The following is a 24,471-nucleotide window of genomic DNA, read 5'->3' as shown; positions in this document are numbered from 1 at the left end:
AAATATGTTCTGTGAATGGCACCTGTGTTGAGCAAGCAACCTCCTGTGTTCACTGTGCAGCAGGGCAGCCGCCCTGTGAAGGACCTGGAAGACATTGGCAATCACTGTAGTACCCATGACTACTACAGCAATTCCCCGCTTCCACATGCATCCCACAAGTATAGCATATGCATACTTATATTGTTCCAAGCTGGACCAATGTAATTATGGAAGAAAATCCACACCTGGAAATCCGCTTTAACAAAATGCTTGAACACACTCCACCAACCAATCAAACTGCTGCAGTGCAATAGTTTTTAACATGACTGTGTGTATTTTCTATCACTAGGATGAAAAGCTGAAAAAACAAAAAACAGTCCATAAAAAAGAGAATCTGGATACTTACCTGTCTATCAAATAGCATGCTGCTGCTGGGCACTGTGGTTTCACCGGTCTGTCACCACTGTGATTGGAAGGGACATAACCACAGCATACAGACTGGGACTCGCTATCTGGCACATGCAAAACTGTTGGACAGCATTGGTGCCCATGGCTATGCAAAAAGCAAGACACTGGACATGCCCTGTGCCAGCCAACAGGTAACAATTCAACATCTTCTTTTACAGGCTGCAGCTGTTTTAACTTTAAAGAGTAAATCTAGGCACACCCTCTTTGAATGGGTAGGGGTCATTGCCTGGATTATATGGCATTTCTTGTACTGGTAACTGAAAGAGAAATTGAGGTAACTCTCTAGTCAGTTTTAGGCTCCATTCACACTTGTAGGACTCCAAAGTTGGGCGACTTTGGAGTGAAACTTTGGATGGGTGCAACTTAGATGTGACTTGTCCCTCTGCAAAGTCTGACCAGTTGTTGCATGTAAAACATTCAGGTATGACTTTCCTGCAACTTTTAAGGGTTAACATTGAAGCTTATGGCTCTACAGTTGCATGAAAGTCAGACCAAAGCAGTGCAGGAACTACTGTGAAGTCACAGCAACTTTAGGTAGCACATTTATGAATGGTTATCACTGGAAAACATGGAGTACGACTTGTCATGCGACTTTGATGTCCAATGTCACATGACAAGTTTTCCATTCACTTCCTGTAGCGATGACCATACAAAACGTGAAGAGGATTTCCCCAATAAGGATACAGACCACTCCTGTCCAACAGACTGCACAGGAAAACATCAAAGGAGTCATAGACAGCAATAAAAACCAGCCTGTAGAAGGGCTAGGCGACTTTATAGTTTTGAAAATGCATTCCTTCAACTTGCATTTAGTATATTGCACAGAGGTAAATTTTTCATAACCAACTATATAAGGTACCATATTACACTGCAAAGCACTAACGTAAAAATACCCAAACGACGACTATATCTGATTGGATCCAAGTTTTTCGTTCAACTCCTTCCTGTTCAGGAGGGTGCCAAAAGGACCATCCATGTAGCAAATTTAAGGCCAGTTTATCAGGAAGCTGAAATTTGCATGGTGTATGGGCAGCTTAAGAAGTAAAGCACCAGCAAAACGTGTTTGCTTGGTCGTAATAGGCTCTCATATATGTAAATGATTTATATTTACCGAATATGTTTAGTATTTTACAGTCGTGTGATAATTTTTTTCCATTGGCACATGTAAACTGTGCTCAGCAGGACATGCGGGCTGAACCTGTTCTACAGATAAGGACCGGTCAAGTGAGCAGAAGAGACGGTGGTTTCCGGCTTCTGCCGAGCACACCTACACAGTCCCTGACAATCTAAAACAAACACAGAATTTCAACACTCCATACTTCAGCTTGCCTTGGACCTGAACTCCCTTATCTGTATTTGCCAATATCCTCATTCTGTCCTATTACAGCTTTATTTACACTCCTCTTCTAACAAGGAAGCAGCAAGCTACCAGCTAATTAGCTGATGACAGGTTCTCACAGCTTGTGAAAAGACAAGCAGCCATCTTTGATCCTAAGACAGGATGACTAGAACTGGAGACAGCAGTCAGCAATTAGCTTGCTGGGTTGTTTGCCTGGCCACCTGGAAAAAAAAATAAAACATTGTGCGGAAAGCTGCTCAAACTTTATGCAGGTTGAACACCTTCCTTCCAGGTTTGAAAGACACTTGTGATTGGTGGAGGGGTGAAGTAAACACGAGCCTGAACCAAATTTTTACTGCCCCCTCCCCAATGGTTCCCCCTTAAGTTGCAATTGTAGCAGACGGGCGCACACATTTGCATCATGGTGCAGCAAGAATTATCCACCTAGCAGTGTGTGGCAGGCAGTACCACCCTCCAAATATGACTCATTCAACTGGTTGCAGCACAGTGGTGCAGGTTTTCAGGGCTCAAAAATATATACGTCACCTCCTCACTACTTTGAAAAGTGAAGAGGGCACCACTAGTGCGAACAAGCCCAAAGGGACACATCAAAACATGGGCTCATTCACACCAGCACACATGCTAAACTGTGCACTGAAGTACGTTGTTTAAAGAGCAGTTCCACCTTAAAAATAATAAATAAAAGTCAGCAGCTACAAAAACTGTAGCTGCTGACTTTTAAAATACAGCCACTTACCTGTCCCTCGGTCCAGCGGTGTCCTCACCACTGCTGGTTTCACCGGCCGTCTTCTCTCCCTGGCGCCGACATCTTCAGTGTGGGCACCTGGCTGTGACAGTTTGCGGCTTCACAGCCGGGTGCCCACTGCACATGAGCGAGTAGCGCTGCGCTTTGTGAATGGCCCTGTAGTCTTCTGGGACCTGTCGTGTGTCTCAAAAGACTACGGGGAGGACAACTTCCACTTCTGATCACTTAGGCGATCGCAGTGGAAGTGGGAGTGAATACCTGTCAAATTCGAGTACCCACTCAACTCCCCAAAGGTGCCAATCCTAAATGGGGAGCGGGGGACAAAGGCTTAAAGCAAAACTTCCTCTTTTGGGTGGAGCTGCACTTTAAGATGCTTTTCAACATTTTTGGGGGGGTTTTTTGAGCTGTCAAAAAAATGACAATATATTCATCTCTATGCAACGTGCTGCATTTTTACGCAGTGCAAACCACAGCACTCCCAGACGTAGCTCTAAGGAGCAGGGCCCTCTGATTCCTCCTGTATGGAATTGTATTGTAATTGTACTGTCTGACCTCATGTTGTAAAGCACTGCACAAACTGTTGGCGCTATATAAATCCTGTATAATAATAATCACTGCACATGTACGGCATGAAAGGGGCACATAGAAAACAATTGTTTTCTATGTGCCATTGTATTAAGCCTTTGTTGATCTGCAAAGCTCAAGGACATGGTGTGAATGAGTCCTTAGACATGACTAGTGCACCAGAGATCGGTTCCTCCAGATCCCCTTACCTATAACTCTTATTTAAATAAAAACATGACACCGATTTGGAGTAAATGGCCAACATGGCCTTTTATTATTAACCACACAATTTTAAACACCAAACCAATTCCTTATACAGAAACATACCAATTTGTTGTTGGTCTTCGAAGGCCCCATCCACAAAATTATCCAAAATGCACCTGCGGACCCCATATACCAACCGGCCTCCAGCCGCAACCACCCAGCTCGGAGACAACCTTACCGTCCGCAGTGCAGCACCACCACATTCCAGTTAAACCTTGGTTAACTGGAATGTTCCCCGGGCACACCATACCACCGATGGGTCCCACACCATTCTCTGTACCTTCCAGATAATACCCGCCTCCAAAGACCAACAAACCGCCCCTGAACCGCAGAACCCCCGTTCCTCATAGAAGAAACCAAAACTCACCAAATAGGGAGGGTGGGAGGGAAGCTCACTCACCAACGTCCAGCTTCCGAATGACCGCCCCCCACCCAGACCACCCCACCCAAAGGTGCCAGGAGACCACCCACGTTCTCCCTCTACCAACCAGCTCCCACCTATGCATTTTTCAAACCCCCTGCACTGACTTAACCCTTTCTAGCCTTCCTTACCCACTCTAGGCCTAGTCATGCCTGCCCTGCGCTACTTTTTTCCTGTCATTTACGCTACGGGCATTACTTGACTAGTGCACCAGAGATCGGTTCCTCCAGATCCCCTTACCTATAACTCTTATTTAAATAAAAACATGACACCGATTTGGAGTAAATGGCCAACATGGCCTTTTATTATTAACCACACAATTTTAAACACCAAACCAATTCCTTATACAGAAACATACCAATTTGTTGTTGGTCTTCGAAGGCCCCATCCACAAAATTATCCAAAATGCACCTGCGGACCCCATATACCAACCGGCCTCCAGCCGCAACCACCCAGCTCGGAGACAACCTTACCGTCCGCAGTGCAGCACCACCACATTCCAGTTAAACCTTGGTTAACTGGAATGTTCCCCGGGCACACCATACCACCGATGGGTCCCACACCATTCTCTGTACCTTCCAGATAATACCCGCCTCCAAAGACCAACAAACCGCCACAACACGCTGGGTAAGCCCTTACCCATGCGTGCCCCACCACAAACGGACTGCTCTCTGCACACCATCCTGTAAACCCAGAGACCACAAATCCGTCCCAACTGCGTTAAGATGTACCCCATCATTCCGCAAATACCGCCAGGTATCCACCTCCAACTCCAAATGCCGGACCACCAACCCCCCATTCCGAATAAAAAAGCGCCCCACCTCCTTGTTGACCTTTATCCGCGCTTTATTAAGCCGCTCCACCGACCGTGCCAAACGCCAAGAGGCGCGGGCCACCATATCCGACCATACCAACACCATGTCCGGATAATCCCTCCGCAATAGCAGAAAGTCCATCTTAACGTCCCTCACCAACTCCCGCATGGACCGAACTCCCAGATCATTACCCCCCGCATGCAACACCAGAACATCCGGTGGCCTATCCAGACTAGAAAAGCGCCGAACTTCAGGCACCACACGACCCCACAACATCCCCGGCACACCAATCCATCGCACACAAGCCTCCTGTCTAGGCAATCCCAACTGTCGCCCATTAGGCCTCACATCCGCCCGCCTGGCCCCCCAAAAAACGTAGGAGTGCCCCAGGATCCACACCAGGCGCACCGCTCCATCTGAAATAAAATAGCAAGAACTACCACCAGAACAAAACCAAACAAAAAAACAAAACGGCACAGAGACAGAACAAACTCCCCCCAACCCAGGGACACCAACCCGGGATCCAACCTTAATCAACCCAACAGATGCGGTCGAATGTACAAGCGAAACCTCTGGGAATCCCATCTACCAATACGTTTCACCGCCGCATCTGACAAACCCCACCGAGCAGCCTCAGTAGCCGCCCCAATCCGAAATGAGTGAGAAGCATACAAAGATGCATCCAAACCCACAACCGTCAAACAGCGTCGAAAAACCGACACAAATTGAAAACGAGTCAACGGGGACCCATCCTCATGCATGAAAAAAGAGCCACTCCCCACCGGACGACGGGACAAAAAATCACGAACCGCCCGCACCGGGCACACTAAGGATGTAGGAAGGGCAAAAAACTTTACCCGCGCACCACGACCCAATTGGTCCGTCTTGGACCGACGGACGAACACCTCCACCCAATCACCAGAGACCCTGACATCATCCCCCAACAAACCCCCAAGAACGGATTTGGACGGACTGACAAGCTCCCCAACACGCAATGCCCCAAAGAAAGCCACTGCAAAGGCCGCCCGAAATAAACACACCTCAAAGTCTGAAAAGCAAACACAGCGCAGATGTTCAAACAACGATCCTAACAACTCGAAGGACACCGGACGACGAGAATCCCTACTGCGACAAGCCCTACGGTAACCCCGAAGAGCCTGTCGCACCCAAAATTCCTTCGTGAAGTCCCGACACCCTTGAAGCTTAAAGAGGAAGGCCAAGCCAGCCAACCGCCTATCCACCGCAGCAGCCGACACCCCCCGTTCCAAGTTCCTTGCCAAATAATACAAAACCGCCACCCCTACCTCCGGGCCCCACGGATCTATCTCGATCTGTTGTAACAAATCCCGCCACTCTCGCCAGACCTTCGAGTATGCCGACCATGTCGCCTCACTCACCGACCTCCGGATCCAACCTGCAACGACCCCAAGGCAATCTCCCACAGCCAGTCGGGACAAGGAACCCCGTGTTGCTCCGCCGCCGGCGCCAACTCTCGGAATTTGTCCCACTGAAAACGAGACAAAGCGTCAGCCAAGATGTTATCAACCCCAGGGAGATGCACAGCATGGAGAAAAACGTTCAGCTGCAGGCAACGCAACACTAAATGGCGAAGCAAGCCAACCACTGGTTGCGAGGAAGCCGAGACCCGGTTGATGACCTGGACCACCCCCAAGTTGTCACAATGAAAACGAACCTTCTGATTCCTAAAATGTTCACCCCAAACCTCAACCGCTAATACCACCGGAAAAAATTCCAACAGCACCAGGTTACTAAGGAAACCCGCCGCAGCCCAAGAAGAAGGCCACGGAGCCGCACTCCACCGCCCCTTAAAAAAGGCCCCATATCCCCCGGAAGCCGCCGCATCCGTGAACAATTCTAGGTCAAAATTACTGACTGGTCCCGACATCCACAGCGCCCGTCCGTTAAAGTCATCCAAAAAGGTATGCCAAATCCTCAAGTCCTCCCGATGTTCCCTAGTTAAACGAATGAAATGCAAAGGGGAAATAATACCCGCCGTCGCCGCCGCCAGCCGTCGGCAAAATACTCGCCCCATCGGCAGAATACGACAAGCGAAGTTCAGCTTACCCAGCAACGACTGCAAGGCTCGTAGCTGAATTTTTCGCTTGCCCACCACCCCACGAATTTCCCCTTGTAGGGCTAACAATTTGTCCCCTGGCAGCCGGCACTCCATGGCATCCGAATCCAAAACGATGCCCAGAAAAGTCATCACTGAAGCTGGGCCCTCAGTCTTGTCCAAAGCCAATGGAATCCCGAAACGGTCAGCAACGTGTTGCAACGTAGCCAACAAAACCGCGCAAACCCTGGAAGCGGGCGGACCCACGCAAAGAAAATCATCCAAATAATGGATGACCGAATTTATCCCGGAGACATCCCGCACCACCCACTCCAAGAACGAACTGAACCGCTCAAACAAAGCGCAAGAGATCGAACACCCCATGGGAAGGCACTTGTCAACGTAAAACGAGCCCTGCCAATGGCACCCCAGAAAACGAAAACTATCCGGATGTACCGGCAACAAGCGAAATGCGGACTCAATATCTGACTTCGCCATAAGCGAACCGCGCCCATAACGACGAACCCAGAAAACTGCCGCATCAAACGATGTGTAAGACACCGAACAGGACTGCGGATCGATGGCGTCATTAACCGACCCCCCTTTGGGGAAAGACAGGTGATGAATCAACCTGAACGAATTCGGCTCCTTCTTGGGCACCACCCCCAAGGGTGAAACCACCAGATCTGAAAACGGAGCGCAAGAAAACGGCCCGCCCATACGTCCCAGCCCCACTTCCTTACTCAACTTTGCCGAAACCACCTCAGCATGCTGCACCGCCGACCGTAAGTTGCGAGCTAAAGGGGGGATCGAAGTCAAACTACACGGAATACGAAAACCCTCCGAAAACCCCGCCAACAGCAACCCGGCGGCTGCTCGATCCGGATATCTATTTAGGAAAGGCCGCATCCTTTCCACTTTCACCGGAGTTGTCCCTCTTACTCGCATGCTCTCCGGGCAGGCCTCTACCCCGCTTGAAACAGCGCGACAAAGGATGGGAGCCGCCGCAACCTGAACACTCATGTTTGAAACGGCAGGACCCCCCGAAACGACACGCGCCCTCTTGGAACTGCCAACATACACCCCTACGCTTTGAGGCCGATTGTCCAGGGGAGAATGAACCACCGACCCCACCCTGAAAAAACGAACCGGGAGCCCGCACGGGAGTCATGAGGCGCATCCAAAGGCCTATGTCCTTATGGTCCCAACGCAATGAAGGGCGAACAGCCCGCCTCTGCCGAAACTGCTCGTCGTATCGAAGCCATGCGGTCCCACCGTAAACCCTGTTAGCCTCGCTAATGGCATCCAGGTAGCAAAAGAGAGCTGAGCAATGCTCAGGAGTCTTCTCCCCAATGACACTGGCCATGATCGCAAATGCCTGCATCCAATTTGCAAATGTCCGCGGGATAAAACGAAAACGCCGCTTATCAGCGTCCTCACGCCTACCCTCGTCAACCCGCGACCCATCTAACGGAAAACGCTCCAAAGGCAAGAGCGTGAAAATGTCCACATACTCCCCCCTCCAAATCCGCTCCCGAACCTCCAACGGCAAGTGCGCACCCAAAGGGCCCTCAAAACAGACATATATCTCACCCTTGGCCGAGTCCGCCACGCCTACTGTCCCGGAGACCCCAGCGCCCCCATCTACCACCCCGGAAACCAGAGCACCTGTTTCCGCTGTAACCACCCCTGGCGCAGAACCAGGAGGGGGAGAAACCCCCGAGCTCCGCCTGTCCCCCCCCTCCTGCTCTAGGACCCCGACACCCGGCGGCGGAAGCCACGCCGAAGCAGGCCCAGGGGCCCTACCCCCACCCTGCTCAAAACGCCGCAACAAATCCCTCAGGCCGAACATCAAATCGCCGAGACCCCCCCCTAAACCTGACGCGGGAACGCCCACATCCCTCTCCGCCGAGGCCGCGCCCCCCCCCAACAGGTCCCGAAGCGCAGAAGAGAATAAAATAGGGAACTCACCAGGCTGCCCAGGAGATGTCCCCTCAGCCGCGCTTCCCGACTCCATCGCTGCAGAGCGGCCAGCTGTCACCCCCGCATCGGGTTCAGACAGCTCGCCCTCCGATCGGTCGACCTCCTCTTGACGGCTGCATGGCCTCCCCGTCCCAGGAGCCACGGGTCCCTCCGGGCCGTGCCGCAGCCGACTCCGCCTCCCGGCACCAGCCACGCCCCTCGATGTCCCTGGTCTCCGTCCTGTCACGATCTCCTCAGCACTCTGCCCAGAGCCGCCCTTCTGCTGGATCCTCTTCAGAGCCGCCGCTCCATGCCGTACAGGAGGCCCACCGACTGCAGCAGGGGACAGCCCGGCAGCCGCAGCGCTCCGTCTCCCACGTTGGGCTCCCTCCCTGGCATGCACCTTGCCAGTGGAGGAGCCGTTACCATCCCGTCTCCGTTGCCGTGCGGGCGGGGGGGAGGGGCTTCCTCCGTGCGAAACCCCGCCCACCGAGCTCCGCCGAAGCTGAGGATTCCTCCCGGCTCCCCCGCGAGCAGAGGCCAGAGAGAGCCCTGCCTGCGGGGCCGGAGGGTCCCGTGTGGGGCTCCTGATGCGGCGCTGAGCTCTGGGGGGTGGGGAGTCCGGGCTGAAGCGCTCCGGAGGCCGAGACCTCCGAGCACGTGGGCGCTCCCGCCCCTCTTCCTCCGGCGGGAAGCCCGGGCCCTGCGATAAGCCCGGGTCAAGGGACAAGACCGGGTCCTGCAAAAAGGCAGAGACCCGGCTCTGCAGCCAGTCTATGCCACGTGAGGCTGCTGCCTCACGCAGCTGGGCCACCAGACCATCCATAAAAGCCCACTGTCCCAGGGAAAAGGCCCTAATGATGCTGGTGTGGGTAGGGTGTGAGGGGAGCTCGCTGAAGCTCACTCACCAACGTCCAGCTTCCGAATGACCGCCCCCCACCCAGACCACCCCACCCAAAGGTGCCAGGAGACCACCCACGTTCTCCCTCTACCAACCAGCTCCCACCTATGCATTTTTCAAACCCCCTGCACTGACTTAACCCTTTCTAGCCTTCCTTACCCACTCTAGGCCTAGTCATGCCTGCCCTGCGCTACTTTTTTCCTGTCATTTACGCTACGGGCATTACTATCACAGCCAAGTGCTAGGGGCAGCACAAATACAATTCAGAGTCTCTAAAAATGCCTGTGCTTTACACCTGTCTTAACAGTCAAGATTATCCCCTAGTGCTTGAAACATGACACCGACAGAGCTGTTGTCCAGGTCTGTTTAGCAAAACACTTTTACAGTGGTCTAGGTCTGAAGTTTCAGCAAATGGGCACACGGTAATGAGACATTAATGCAAAGGATTATATGGCATACAGGTAAAAAAAAAAAAAATACAACAGCAATTTTTCAATCAATATATATTTGCTTGGAACTTTTCTTTAAACAAACTCAGACACGTATAAAAATGCTTTGCATCACTCAGGTAATCCCTTAAGCCTGGGTTCACATATATGCGGTGCGGTATATCGCATGTGATTCCCACAGGAACCGCACCGCATTCCTGTGTGACTCACATGCGATTTGTGTGCGGTGCGATTGGAGCCATACATTTTGTATTCGCACCGCACCTACACCAAAAACGTGCAGGACCCTTTTTTTGGGTCCGCACTAGAAACGGATCGCATTGGGTATTCACACCTATGCAATCCGATTCTGCATATCGCACTGCGTTTTGTGGACAGGTTTCGGGGTGTTAACTTAACATACACACCCGCAGCGGTTCGCATGAAGGAGTGCGATTGTGATGCTGTGTGGAATTCGCACAGAAAACGTTGCGAATTCCGCACCGCATCAGTGTGAACCCAGGCTAAGAGTAATGAAATAATTTTCCAGTAAGGATGTGCAATCACCTAAAACATTTACTTGTAATGCTTAGCCGTATGTGAGATGAAAGTTGAAATCAGGCTTGCAGTTAGTGCCTGCTTGGTAAGCAAAAATTGAAAGCAGGGAGAGAGCTCTGGGTGAGGGAAGAGGTTGCACCCAAGTGATAATGGGTACGGTTAGTTCAAATAGCAGGCATAAAATGGGGCAGAGGCCAAAACCCAATAACCACAAAGCCTGCCCCAGTGGTGCACACTTACCATAGTTTCATTCTTCTCATCCATAGAAACTCGCGCAGTGTTCGGAATGCCTTCACCCAGCAAGAATCCCAGCCGTGTCATCAGCTCCTGAGCAGCCGGTGAACAACCCGAGGTCTTATCGAGTGCAGATTCTACATGGAGAGGGTGAAATGGGAAAGACGTCAGGCTGGAGGATTTCTTCTGCAGAAGACTACAGAGCTCCATTATGAGCTAATAGCAAACTGGAAATCAAATATCTGTAATAGACTCACAGTTAAGGAGAATCAACATATCTGAATTGCTGAGGTCGTCATTAGAAAGCACATTGATTTTTTGCTGGAAACTGATAGGGAATAATGTTTCCATGGCTTCTAATGGACGGTATGGCCAATCTATCATCAATATTAGATATAATATGGGAGCTGGCCTTAAAGGGTCAGGCCACCAAAAGTAGTGCTTTACTTGTATATGTAACTGGTGGGCCGAGTTAGCCCCTGGCTCCTTCTTGGTCTTAAACGGAGAAGTACAGCTAATGCTATTTTGACTCTACTTCTCCTGGGGATCACAAGAGTGCAGCTCGATCTGCACTCCTGTGACCCGTTTTCAGCCAAAAGTGGGCTATAGCTCGCTGTCGGCTAACGTCACTTGGCTGGTCCAGGCTCTGGAAAGTTCAAGACTTTAATGTCGGGATGCACCCAAATGCTTGGACCGGCAGCTGGCTCAGCCTCTCAGTGAGCGCTGGTTGGCAGAGCAGAGAGCTGGTGACTGACCGTCACCAGCTCTCTGCTCTGTGAAAACCAAAAACTGAGCGATCAGCAGTGTTTGATCACTCAGTTCTCAGTCCTGCATCCGGTGGATGATGCTGCATTCACCCAGATTTTTATTTTTAAACCCTATACTTCTCTTTTAATTACCACAATCAGTGAAATCTCCTTGGCATAGCTCCTCTATCTTTTGATGTCTACCTAAGAGTTGGTATTCCCATTCACCTTTGTGTGTTCTGGCTCTTCCTATTTCATTCAACATGATATAAAATACATAACAAATGCAACAGGAAAAGCGGGAGCCTCTCGTAATGGTCACAGCAGGTGTGCAGGGCCTGGAACTCACAGGCCTTGTTCATATGGGGTGTATCAATGCGTACCCAGTGTGTGAGCTGTGTTTACCTGCACGGGGATACATAGGTGTTCCATAAATTCCCTGTGCAGGCAAGTCCTATTGATGTCATTTGGGATGCAGCGGCTGCACTGACATGGCCCTGAACGCAGATAGTGTGAGTTCAATAACATGCATCCACATCTGCACAGATGTCATATTGCAAGCAGCCGCCATGTTTGTACAGCCAATACATCCACACTCACATGAATGGGACTGCTTGCACAGGGATGCACGGAACACCCTCCCTGTGCGAGTAAACATGGCCTTCGCATTGGAATATGCATTATTATGCCCCCTGTGAACAAAGCAAAACACAGATCTCTGCAATAGACCTGCGAAGAGATCTAATAAACAGGTGACCTTCCAACACCTTTAAAAACATTAGTTTTGGGTAGACTAACCCTTTAAAAACTAGACTGGTGGCCTGAAAAAGGACATCTGGCGCCCAAGGGGTTTGGGCAAACTCCCTCTGATAGGAAAGCAGAATGTGTTTAAACTGAGAAGCTCTTGAAATCAATAAGTACAATGAATTAATAGTATTTCCATATCTGGCAGTGCAGATAATATGCAAAGCCCTTCGTTCATGTTTAGAAACAAAATGAAATGTGTCCTAATATAGCCAATTTGGTTAAAAGAATAATCCCCAATGGCAATCAGCAAAAGAAAAAAACAAAAAAAAACTAAACAAACAATGGAAACTTTTCTAGCTATTGTCAGAGAGTACACTTGGAGTACACTTGGGCAGCAAGTACTACAAATATAGATCATTACATTCACTGGCACCCCCATGCTGGGATCTGTAGTGCCTCAGCAGCCAGAGGATGATGGCAGAATTCCCAAGTCTGTGGCAGAACATTCCTCCAGGAACTGGGCCAGCCTCTTTGTCAGTCTTGTCCCGTCCTGCTCCCACATACCCATTCATTAGTGGTCTTCCAATTACGTCCGCCTTCCTGTCAGATCTGGAGATGCTGGCGTGAACTCTGGCTTGCCTAGGCAAATTAATTAACCCTCAAAACCAGCACTTCAAAGCGGCTAGAGAGAAAGCGAGACGACTCGGGCTAGTCCCCAGCCGTCATATCATATTTACTGGGCCCGGCGTAAAGTGAACTGACAAGCTGGCTGCAGCAACCTCCATTATACAAGAGTCTCGCGGAGGGGACAAACAAAAAGTAGTCAAGAGGCCCTGCCAGGTGCCGATGACATGCCAAGACCAGCTGACAGGGCAGGTAAAGGAGACAAGTATTTGCATGTAAGAGAGCCCAATAACATAAGCCATTATCAGATGGCTTTGCTGCCAAACCTATATTGGGGAACTCTTCTATAAAAACTTTGGTGGTCTCTGATGTGGAGTTTGTTTTATTAAAAAAATGGCCAATCTGTAAGACTCCGGTGACACCGGTGCGTCTTGTCATGTGATTAGATAGTTTCAAGTAACACCCTATTCTCCACAATTGAAGCGGTCATATCAAGTCACACAGAGTTTGAAAGCAATACATGCACTACTTTTTGAAAGGTCAGATACGACTTGCATAGACATCTGTGCAAGAAGTCACACAGATGTCTCGCAAGTCGCACTTAAAGTTGCACTGACATCCGACTCCTAAATAGTGCGACTTCAAGTGGAGTCGTACAATCTCGAAGTTGGATTCGGTGTGACCAAAGGCTAGTAGTCTTACATTCAGCAACAGATAAGAACAGAGAAGGGAATAAAAAAAGAAAAGAGAATGTGGTATTACTCTGCAGGAGAGCAACACTAGTAAATAAAAGACACACAGTCACTAGTTGGGTCCTTCTCTTTCCTGGTCCTCTACTGATTGGGTTCTTTGCATCCCCTACAGTAGGGGCCTTCAAACTTATTAACAAAAGGGTCAGTTTACTGTGGTTCAGATTTTAGGGAGGCCAAACACTGCCCAGTGAGAGTAAACAATGCCTCATCTTTGGTATTAGGGGGCAGGAATAGTGTCCCATCATTGGTGTCAGTGGGAGGAATAGTGCCCCATCACTAGTATTAAGAGGAAGAAAGAGTGCCCCATTATTGGTGTCAATGGGAGGAATAATGCCCCATCATTGGTGTTTATGGGAGGAATAGTGCCACACAGTTGGTATTATTGGGAAGAATAGTGCCACACAGTTGGTATTAGTGAGAAGAATAGTGCCCGGTTGTTGATGTCAGTGGACGGAATTATGTCCCATTGATGGTGTCAGTGGGAGGAATAGTGCCCTGTTGGTATCATTGGCAGGAATTATGTTCCACTGTTAGTGTCAGTGGCAGGAGTAATGCCTCAAGAGCTGCATAAAGGCAAGCAAAGGGCCGCATCTGGCTGCAGTTTGGAGACCACGGCCCTACAGTCACACCCCCTACAGAATTAATGCTGTCCCCAAAATATGAATTGCCGTTACACAGTATTGCCATTTCAATGCATATATTGCCAAATTGAATCACAGAAAAAAAAACGTTATTGCCATGATCCACTATGGACTGTTCTGCTCCGAAAAGGTGGGCAACCACAAAGGTTTTTAGGGTGTCAAAAACTGGGCTGCATAATATCTGCTTGTCCCACGACAAGGGGAAATGTTAAACAAAAAAAAGTTAAGATTTATTTAATGATGTAAAACCTACATTTTTAAAAAAAATTCTGCTCAGACTGAGGCAGAAATCAGAGACTCTGCCTCACGAAAAAATGGCAAAATCAAATAAAGCGGGATCCGGTTGAAGCCCACAATGGCTGACAACGCAGCAGTGCTCTTCTGCTACTTTCCTGTCCAATCAGCAGGCTGGGAAATTCACAGGCCTGGCAATACTGCTGGGCAGGGGAGTCTGGATAAAAAGAATGGCTGATCATAAAAATGTCGGTTAGAACAGTCCACATATATTTATTTCAGCTGTATGTTTAGCTGTTTGCCTGCATGACTGTTTTAGTTAACAAAGGTTTACCAAGTACCCCTTGGCTTGTCTCACCTCATCTCAAAAACCCCTGAAGTGTGTAAATTTATGGGCCATAACCTTCAAATACAAGAGGCATTCAAGTCAAACCGGGGCTTTTGAGTTTATTTAATAAAAGAACAAATTGTACAAATTGAGTGGAAAACTGCATTTATTTTTCAACATACTCCCCTGCTACATTTAAACACTTATCCCAGTGTTTAAAGTGATTTTAAAAGCTTATGGTTTTTAAAGAAAAAATACCAAACATGTCTTTACTTACCCGCTCTGTGCAGTGGTTTTGCACAGAGCAGACCGGATCCTCCTCTTCCAGGGTTCCCTGCTGGTGCTCCTGTCCTCTCCCTCCTGTCGGGTTCCCCTGCAGCAAGCAGCTTGCTATGGGGGCATCCACTGCTCCGTGTATCCATTCACACTGCTCTGCCCCCTTTCTCTTATCACTGGATGTGATTGACAGCAGTGGGAGCCAACGGCTCCCGCTTCTGTCACAGCCAATGAGAAGAGGGAGTCTGGGGATAGCTGAGACTACAGTGTACATCACTGGATAGAGAGTGGGCTTAGTTGAGTATTAGGAGGGCTGGGGGGGGATGCTGCATAGAGGTTTTTTACCTTCATACATAGAATGCATGAAGGTAAAAAACCTTGAGCCTTTAGAACCACTATAATTAATGCCTGGAAAGCTTCGGCATAGAATTGTCAGTACAACCTAAACCATCCTAGGGCAGCCGGCTTCACTTCATCATCATTGTGTTCATCGTTCCCACAGAAAGATTTGTCTCTTGTGCAATTCCACGACAGGTTATGCATCTATTATCCAGGATCAGGCGTTCCATGTGCTGAGTGTTCACAGGAATGACTGCTGAGAATCCACCACGGCCGGGATCATCACTGACGGATGCACGGTCATTTTTGAAACATTTACACCATTCACATTTACACCATTCAGACTTGACTGTTTTACCAACTCTTGCCAAACGCCCCCATAGCGTTTGGCAAGCGTTGGTCCGGCGTTTGCGGAGCATTTTTTAATGCTCTGCAAACGCTGCATGCGCGGTTCAGCGGCAGTTGCTAGGCGTTTGCCGAGCATTAAAAACGCCCCACAAACGCCTATAATGAAGTGTGGATGGTGTTACCGCTCCGAAAAAGCACCGCAACCACGTCGCAACCGCACCGCAAATGCCAGCCGGGCATTTGTGAAGCGGCACCATAGACTAGAATAGAAGGCTTCAACGCCTCCTGACTCGACCAGAGGCGTCCGTTTTGCTGCACCGCGACGCTACCGCTCCCGTTAGAACAGCACCATGTGCTGCAATGGGCAGAATTGTCCGAGGCGTTTGGGAAGCGGTAAAAACGCTTCCCAAACACCTTTCTACCGCTTGAAACCAAGGCTAGTGTGAACGTAGCCTTACTGCGGCTGAGCGTCTCATCACCGTACTGTGCTTGAAGTCTTCTGTAGAGATTAGTGGATTTTACACCTTTGTTCACAAGAAACTTCATAACCACACACTGTTCCACGCACACACTAACACTGTTGTCTGCCATCATGATTGGCTGTCTCTGGACTGGCCCGCAACATGTATGCCATCTATCAGTAATAGGACACACTTGCCACTTTCTACTGTGTGTAGTACCGCCACGCTAGCATCCCTTCTTATACCAGAAAATTGAAAGTTCAAGTTTGACTTGAATGCCCCTCGTACATCACTGTTTTCCCACCAATCCTTCTGCTTCTGAAATAACTAATGCTGTTTTTATATTGAATTAGTATTTACTAACCTTTCAGACTGGCATTTATAGTTTAAATGACCAAATAGGAGTACCCCTGGCACCTAAGACACGTTTCCCTGAGGCTAGATTCACACTTCTAGTAACGCATATGCATGGACATGCATTCTTCTCTGCGTTAATGTGTGTTGGTTTTAGGCAGTTATTTATTCGAAAGGGGTGCCTACTGCACCAGTTAACTAAAAATAATACTTTTTGTAATGCATTGCACCTCAATGCATGGCAGTGCAATACTGCGTAATGTGGTGCACTGCAGCACGTTTGTTATTAAGGTAAACTCGGAACGTCAAGGGTAAGTTCACCTTTGTGGAAAAAAAAAAATTCTACTAGGAGAATGCAAAGCATTGCACCTGCAAACAGCAGATCATGGGTGCAATCTCAGGCTCCTGCAGACTGACAGTGTTTTGTCTGCTCGTACCTTGTACAGGCAGGCAGTTACACAATGACAGGAAGAATCAACTACCTAACCTAGAGCACTCAACAGCACTGCAAAAGCTGCTGGTACTTGTAGTTCTTTCATTCAGAGAACTCTGTGAATGAATGTTAAGGCCAGGTAGGCATAGGCTGCATTGTTTTTTAAATTGTGACACCGGGTGTGGGGAGAAGATCCTCAGCCTGCTGTCACAACGGGAATCAGTGCAGGGGCTGCTGCAACAGTAACATGTTACATACATCCTGGATACGGGTGTAACATAACAAAAGGTGGACTTATACTTTAAGAATGAATAGCACCGCAGTGCACCAACATACAAAGCAGTGTGAACCAAGTCGAAGGGATGACACATATCTAATGTCAGGAACCACTGCCATACAGTATCCAAGAGTACCAATCAACAGCCATCCTTCACTAGCTTTAACAAGCAGAAATTTGAACAAGACTTCTTCATGGCTAAAAGTAAAAGTTTTTGTTGGTCCTTCCTTTTTGTCCCCTGGAAAGTTAGAGAACACTTTCAGTTACTGTGTGGGAACAGCAATGCAATTAACTTTTTCAAAGCGGAGCGGGGTGTGGGACGTCATGTGATAGACTTTATATCTTCCTAATAATGACACTGTTAGCTTGTTAGATATTCCAGATTTCTCTCTGACTCTGATCTTCCCAGAGACTCACTGCTGTGAAATGCGCTGACATGGATCATTTTTTTCCCGGCAATTATAAAACAATGTGACTTCGAATTTCTCTTTGCTGTGCAGCTCCTATGAATATGTATGTTTAACCCTTGCTGCACCGGAGGTTGTCAAGCCAAAGACGTTCCCACGGGGTCACTGTTCTGTACTGCACTGATGACACCGGCCTCCTGAGTGCAGGAAGAGGCTTTAACCCCTTCCTGGCTTCCAGAGCCACCAGCAAGGAGGAGTTTGTAAATCTTCCTGTTTCAGGGCAGTTTCCTGCAGCCACAATGCTGTGCCAGCTGCAAGGGTGAGCGATTGTTTAACTCCTTCCTTGCTGGCTCAGGCAGACAGGCAATGGACACCCTGCACAGTACAGTAACTAATTATCAACCAAAATTAGATCTTAGCTGATCTGACTTTACTAATGAGACCTGGTTTCTGAACTATTGCATTGACTGTTATGGGCCACCACTTTTATTGATCACCCCTGCACTGCCTTACTAAAGCCCAGACAGTTAAATAAAAATACTATTATTACATGACATGCACATATGCAACCGGCTGTAGAAAAAAAAAAATATGATAGCTTAGCTTTTCTTTTTTTTTTTGTTAAATGTACCTGTTGTCATTAATCTAATCACTATGAAGAAGTCTGAAATTCATGATTAACCTACAAGCATGCCTTACTAGCCACAAAAAGTTTACCAACATGGCTTTTGGGAACTTTAAAGCATGCATTAAAGGGAAGATGAGAGAAAGCACAAACACCCCTGTGGGATGCCTCAGATGGAAGCTGTCATTCTCACGGTTGTGTACTTGTCCTAGGACAGGAACGCCACTTGCGATGGAGCATTATATGTTCACCTTCCCTGAACGCCATTTGGCTCAGAATCCTGTTCACGACAGCTTCTATCTGAGGCTTCTCGAGTAGCTTTTTAAGTGGTTTAACAAATTTCCTTTAACATAAGCTTGGCATAATATAGTATGGCAAACAGGGTAACACAATCCCTCCAAGGGTACACAGACAAGAAAATCAAGTTTTTTTTTTTCTCCTAGTGTGAATGAAGTTTGCCGGTCCATGAGCGGACTAGCCCAAACAAAACACACAGAAGATTGTCCCCGACCCCCCCTACAAGAAAACCCACAATCACCAAAGGGTTACCTGCCAGTCTTCACACCCCGTCACTGCCAAAAGTCTCAAGACATTGCAATAAATTCACGTTAGTCTGAGAAACTTTGCTAAAGAGTTAAAACAGGAGACAGCTGCGGTCCTAGACCTGTATGAGCCCTTCCATTCATAGCAAGCATGCTCTGCTCTTTGATCCCAGGGAGAGTCTATGAACCGATCTGCAATGATAAGACAGACAGGACAGGATTTCCAGGCACTCACCATTTTGGTTGGGGTCCGGCAGCTCCAAGACTTTTCTCAATGGCATTACAGCTGAGTCTGCTGGCACTCGGGGACTCTCAACATACTTCAGCTTCCTCATTGGCCCTGCAATGAAAAAGGTTTGGGCATGTCTTATTCTTCCCAGATGGGATGTGTGAGAGCTTCATGACGTGCTGCCTTGGGTTCTCACAGCTAATCTTCAGTCCAGGGAGATAGAATGAAGGTAAAAAAAAAAAAAAAAAAAACCTTTTCTGCAGAGAGAGAGAAGAGCAGTTCACTTCTAATGACAGCCAAGTGCTGCTGTCTGCAGGCTGCATTCACAACCATTCCTGGTATGTAAACGTGCCCAGGGAAATGACAAGCAATTAGCCTTCTAGGAGAGATCCTGGATGGCTTCCAAAAAAGGGGAAATGCCATTGCCACACCACTTAGTAGCACTTACTTTTCATTATTAATCAGGCGGCAATAGTCCTTTCACATCAAAAGGTGGGCAAAGTTTGGCTGAACTGGAGCATTTTGGGAAGAGGGGTTTTAACCAGCGCTGAGAATTTGCAACTTCGCAAAGTTGTTTTTTTTCGTTAGGCAACAAGACTCGGCACAATAGGCACCATTCACTAAGGTGCAACAAATTATTTTTTACCAGATCCCGCAATGAGGGCTTAAAACAAGGCACATGGCTTAACTTGGCAAACATTATGAGAAATAACACACACATTATATTGTAATAAACTAAATAATGTATCCAAATCTATTTTAATAATAATATGCTAGTATCTAACAACAATAATAACAGCAATAATAAATCTAATATAAAAATAAAAAGAATATAAAAAAAATAATACTTTGCATTATTCATATTATTTTAATATTCCTTTTATTATTATGTTAATTATTATTTTTATCATTATTATCATAATAATCAAACAATAATAAAAATATTAAACAATAATAAAAGTAATATTAAAATATAACCAGCGGCAAAAAACTTTTTTTTTTTTGTTTTGGATAGAGTGCAGAAGTATTAGAACACTTCTCAGTTTTTATTTCTGCGAGTGCCCCCATTAAGGAGAATAGAAAGAAAATCTTAAATTTTGAGTTATTCCCAGAAAAGTAATAGAGGGGACATCTTCCAAAGGGGACATAAGTTCTAATGACCTTGGGGTTCCCGAGGAATTCCCTTAACTTGCAGACTTGCAGGGGTTTCCTCTCACTTCCTGTTTGGTTATGGGAAGTGAAGGGAAGTTTCCCCAATGGGACACAGATGGCAAAAAAAAAAAACCTCCCTTACTCTAATCTAAAAAAAAAAAAAAAGAAAAGGTTTTGCCTATAGTTCTACTTTATTATTATTACTACTACTAATAATAATGATAATAATTAGTATTTTATTTTTATTATTGATATGTTTATTATTGCTATTATTTTATTGGTAATATACAGTACACATTTATACATTTCATACAATATCGCTTAGATAAACATAGTATTATCATATACATTCTGTTGATCACAGTTCTGTTACTTGATCACAGTTCCAGGTGTAATACTCGGTTTTTATTTGACCCTGTAAATACATATTACAAACCATCTTTATTTAATTCTGCGGTATGGTCTAGACATAGCGGCAAGCCGTTTAAAATACATTATATGGAGCAGGTAATCAATGGATTATTTAAAGGGACCCTGGTGCAATATTCAAACAAACAAACATCACTTTCTTAGAATTCAATTCACAAAACATAGAAGACAGATGGCAGAAGACCACCAAGGTGTCCACTCAGTATGCTTTTCTATTTACCATTTTTTTGGCTGAGGATAGACCTATGTTTATCCCAGGCATGTTTACATTCATTTACTGTAGATTGCTTTACTACCTCCGCTGGAAGTCTGTTCCAAGTATCCACTACTAATTCCTATAGTTACGCTGGAACTTTCATGTTGCTAGTTTGAGGTCCTATCCGCATGTTTTGAATCTCAGCTTTCTCCTAAAAATAATCCCCTTCTGAACCTTATATAAAGGAAATCCATTGATTTAATGGTTTCCAAAAACAGTTACATTGAAGGCATGCTGTGAATGACAGCAGCCACAGTTGCTTGTGCAGTCAAAAGAACTGGCAAGCCATCAAACTGCTGGTGTCATAGATTCCTAGATTGTAAGCTCCAAGGAGCAGGGCCCTCCTAACCCTCTTGTATTGAACTGTATTATCTCCCTTTATATTGTAACTGTTGGCGCTATATAAATCCTGTATAATAGTAATAATAATCACAAGTGCAGCACCATGTCATGTCCCTTCTTGTTGCTATATATATATATATATAAAATGTTATTATTTAATTTTAGGTACTTAGATAGCGCCGTCAATTTTACGCATCGCTTTACATATATGTTGTACATTCACATCAGTCCCTAACCCTCAAGGGGTGTACAATCTAAGGTCCCTAAGTCACATTCATACATACACATACTAGGGACAATTTAGTCAGGAGGCAATTAACCTACCAGCATGTCTTTGGAGTGTGGGAGGAAAGCGGAGTACCCGGAGGAAACCCACGCAGGCACAAGGAGAACATGCAAACTCCAGGCAGGTGGTATCATGGCTGGGATTCGAACCAACAACCCTAGTACTGCCAGGCAGAAGTGCTAACCATTTAGCCACTGTGCTATCAAGGTCTTCTAGGCTCTCCCTAGGTTTCAATTAGCAGACCTTGCATTACTTTTGTTGCCCATCTCTGGTCACGCTCTATCTGATCAATATCCTTTGGATAATGAGGTCATTAGAACAAGACACGGGAGTATTCTAAATGCAGTCTAATTAAGGATTGATATAATAAGATCAGGGCCTCCTTCTTTCTGCTGATGATTCACCATCCCACCCTCACCTGGACCACCTTACCCAACCATGGAAGGTTTTTACACATGCAGATCTGTGTGGTAAGTATTCATATCCTGTGTCATGCTGTCGTGTCTTCAAAGCTGATCACACATTATGCAATCTGACATTACAATCTCCTTTAGATCTACCATACTATTTATGGCCTAATGTTCCACTTTAAGATAGGCCCTCACATTACAGAGTTGTACGTAGGCTGAACAATCAGATTGCATAGTTTATGGCCAGCTTAAAGTCTCTCACAAACTAACCAATATGAGAAAATATAAGACTTAAGCAGAACTTACGCAGCCCATAGTTTATGCAATCTAGCCTTCCCTGCCAGAAGAACACAATGGTTACTGCTGGTGGCTATAATTGCTGGCAGTAATCACATGAAAAAAATCTTAACACCAATATTAACACAGAGCAAAAAGTAATATAAATAATAAATAGTATCAAAAATAATATTGAAAAATGTTAAATCATCAGTGAAAAATGTAAAAAAAAATTATATATATTATCAGTGAAACGTGTGTGTGTGAAAAATAGTCCACTGTCCCAAATCAATGGTGAAGAAAAAGTGCTCCTATCAAAGAAATAGTGCCAAAGGAAATCCAACGTGCACGTTGGATTTCCTTTGGCACAGTTTCTTTGATAGAAGCACTTTTTCTTCACCATTGATTTGGAATAGTGGACTTTTTTCATATATTTCACTGATGATATTTTTTTTCCAATTTTTCACTGATGATTTAACATTTTTCAATATTATTTTTTTGGATACTATTTATCATTTATATTAATTTTAGCAGTTTGATGTTTTGCATCCATGAACAGCAGCACTAATGAGTTATCTGGTTGGGTTTATTTCACAAATAATGAAAAAAATCTGACAGGCTGGTTCTCCTGATGTCAATCAATTGATCGACTTACAACCAGCCTGCCCATAGATGGATCAAATCTCAGGTGGTCCCCACTGAATCAACTGAGATTTAAACTGTGATCAGGCAGGCTCTTTACTGCAGAACAGGCATGCAATGTCTAAAGAAACCTACCTACCTACCTGCTTGCAGTCTGCTTTAGAATGTATGCCGAGCTGCACAGGCACAGCACCCATGTGCCGGGATGACTCTACTCCTGCAGATATGCAAGAGTGACATCATCCAACACCGGCCAACAAAGGTAGAAGATGCCGACGAGGGACGTCAACTGTTGAAGAAAAGCCCAGTATTGCAGAGTTTAGCTCTGCTTTAATTATTGGTATTCTCTTTGCATGTATCCTAAAATTAGCAAGTGTGGTGCATATTAATTATTAAACACCAATCTAAACAAATCGAACACAGGGCATCCAAATCTTACACACACACCAGCTAAATATAATACAACTACTGCTAGGTCTGATTAATGATTAGTTTTTTTGTTTTGCTTTGGGTTTTTTTGCACCTGTGATGACTCTGTGTTTTCTTCTAAATTCTAACCTGCAATGCAAACTTTACTGCTGGAATCTGATTGGCTGTTCTAGATAACACAGTTAATATTTATTCCTCCAGCTTTCGTAAATACATTCCGGTGTAATTGAAAGGACAAAGTCTAATGAGGCGGTTAGTAAACGGCACAAGGGGTGCTACTAATTACAATGTACTAGTTCAAAAGAACACCACCAAATTTATTGCATCTGCCCCATTTCTATTCCAAACATCACAGTAAGCGCCTCCAGGTCGCACACACATGTAATAGACATCTCTCACCCACAGCAATGGGGATTGTTCTCAGACAATAAGAAGCTGTGTCTATGGGAAGCCTGGCAGTGGCAGGCAACTAATGAGATTGTTAAAACTTTATTATTTGCTGCTTTATTTAACTATGTCGGAAGGACAGGAATGTCGAACAATCGCTGGAAGCAATTAAACACAACACAATGGATTCCTTCCTGTTGCACACAGAAAAGCAAAGCGAGCCATACTGACATCTACTGGACGTTTAGGGAACTTACAGCAGTAGTGGAGGCAGACTGTGGAGGGCCCCTGTTCAAAGCTTATCTCCATAAAAAAATAATCAACCAATCAGAATCAATCATCTACTAATATGACTACAGTACACTGGATTCTTTAAAATAAGAGAGTATAGATGCACAGAGCAAAGATGGAGTAAAACCTCTGTCAGTTTTTATTGCTGTCTGTGTCCCCGTTATGGAGATTTACTCTCTCTCTGTGTGCTGTTTAGCATTATCGTTGAAAGTGAAAGTAAAAGAAAATCCCAAATTTTAGGATGTTCCAAGAAAAGTAATAGAGGTAAATCTTCCAATGGGGACATTAGGTCTAGTAACCTGAGGGGGGGGGCAAGGAATTCCCTTCATTTGCAGGGATTTCCTCTCACTTCCTGTTTGGTTATGGGACAGGAAGTAAAGGGAAATCTCCGCAATGGGACACGGATGGTGGAAAAAAAACCTGACGGGTTATAAC

General features: G+C 46.2%; 2 protein-coding genes and 1 long non-coding RNA gene across 6 annotated transcripts in view; 1 reads left to right on the top strand and 2 right to left on the bottom strand.

Moving 5' to 3' along the window:
- The window catches only part of TANC1 (tetratricopeptide repeat, ankyrin repeat and coiled-coil containing 1), a 336,351-nt gene that overhangs the window by 131,937 nt on the left and 179,943 nt on the right, over window positions 1-24,471 (bottom strand). For 3 of the 4 annotated variants that reach the window (XM_089659744.1, XM_089659745.1, XM_089659746.1), the window contains 2 exons: window positions 19,143-19,247; window positions 10,780-10,910 (listed from right to left, as the gene is read on the bottom strand). In XM_089659744.1, the coding sequence (XP_089515870.1) occupies window positions 10,780-10,910; window positions 19,143-19,247 (236 nt within the window). Of the gene's footprint in view, window positions 1-10,779; window positions 10,911-18,914; window positions 19,055-19,142; window positions 19,248-24,471 lie in introns of those variants that run through there. The other variant, XM_089659747.1, reaches the window with a different exon arrangement.
- On the top strand, window positions 260-13,300 carry LOC149470781 (uncharacterized). The gene is made up of 2 exons (XR_016307892.1): window positions 260-578; window positions 10,806-13,300. It is a non-coding gene; the product is annotated as an uncharacterized LOC149470781 (long non-coding RNA).
- Window positions 6,293-9,478, bottom strand: LOC149470782 (uncharacterized). The gene is made up of 4 exons (XM_089660449.1): window positions 8,662-9,478; window positions 7,923-8,157; window positions 6,511-7,825; window positions 6,293-6,319 (listed from the first exon to the last, which is right to left on the bottom strand). Exons 1-4 carry the CDS (start codon window positions 9,476-9,478, stop codon window positions 6,293-6,295), a joined length of 2,394 nt encoding a protein of 797 aa, XP_089516575.1.

The sequence above is a fragment of the Staurois parvus genome, unplaced genomic scaffold (assembly GCF_062004578.1).
Source record: "Staurois parvus isolate SC_StPar_1 unplaced genomic scaffold, SC_StPar_1.0 ptg000031l, whole genome shotgun sequence".
Taxonomy (NCBI): Eukaryota; Metazoa; Chordata; class Amphibia; order Anura; family Ranidae; genus Staurois; species Staurois parvus.
This window is presented reverse-complemented; position numbering and strand designations above follow the sequence as displayed.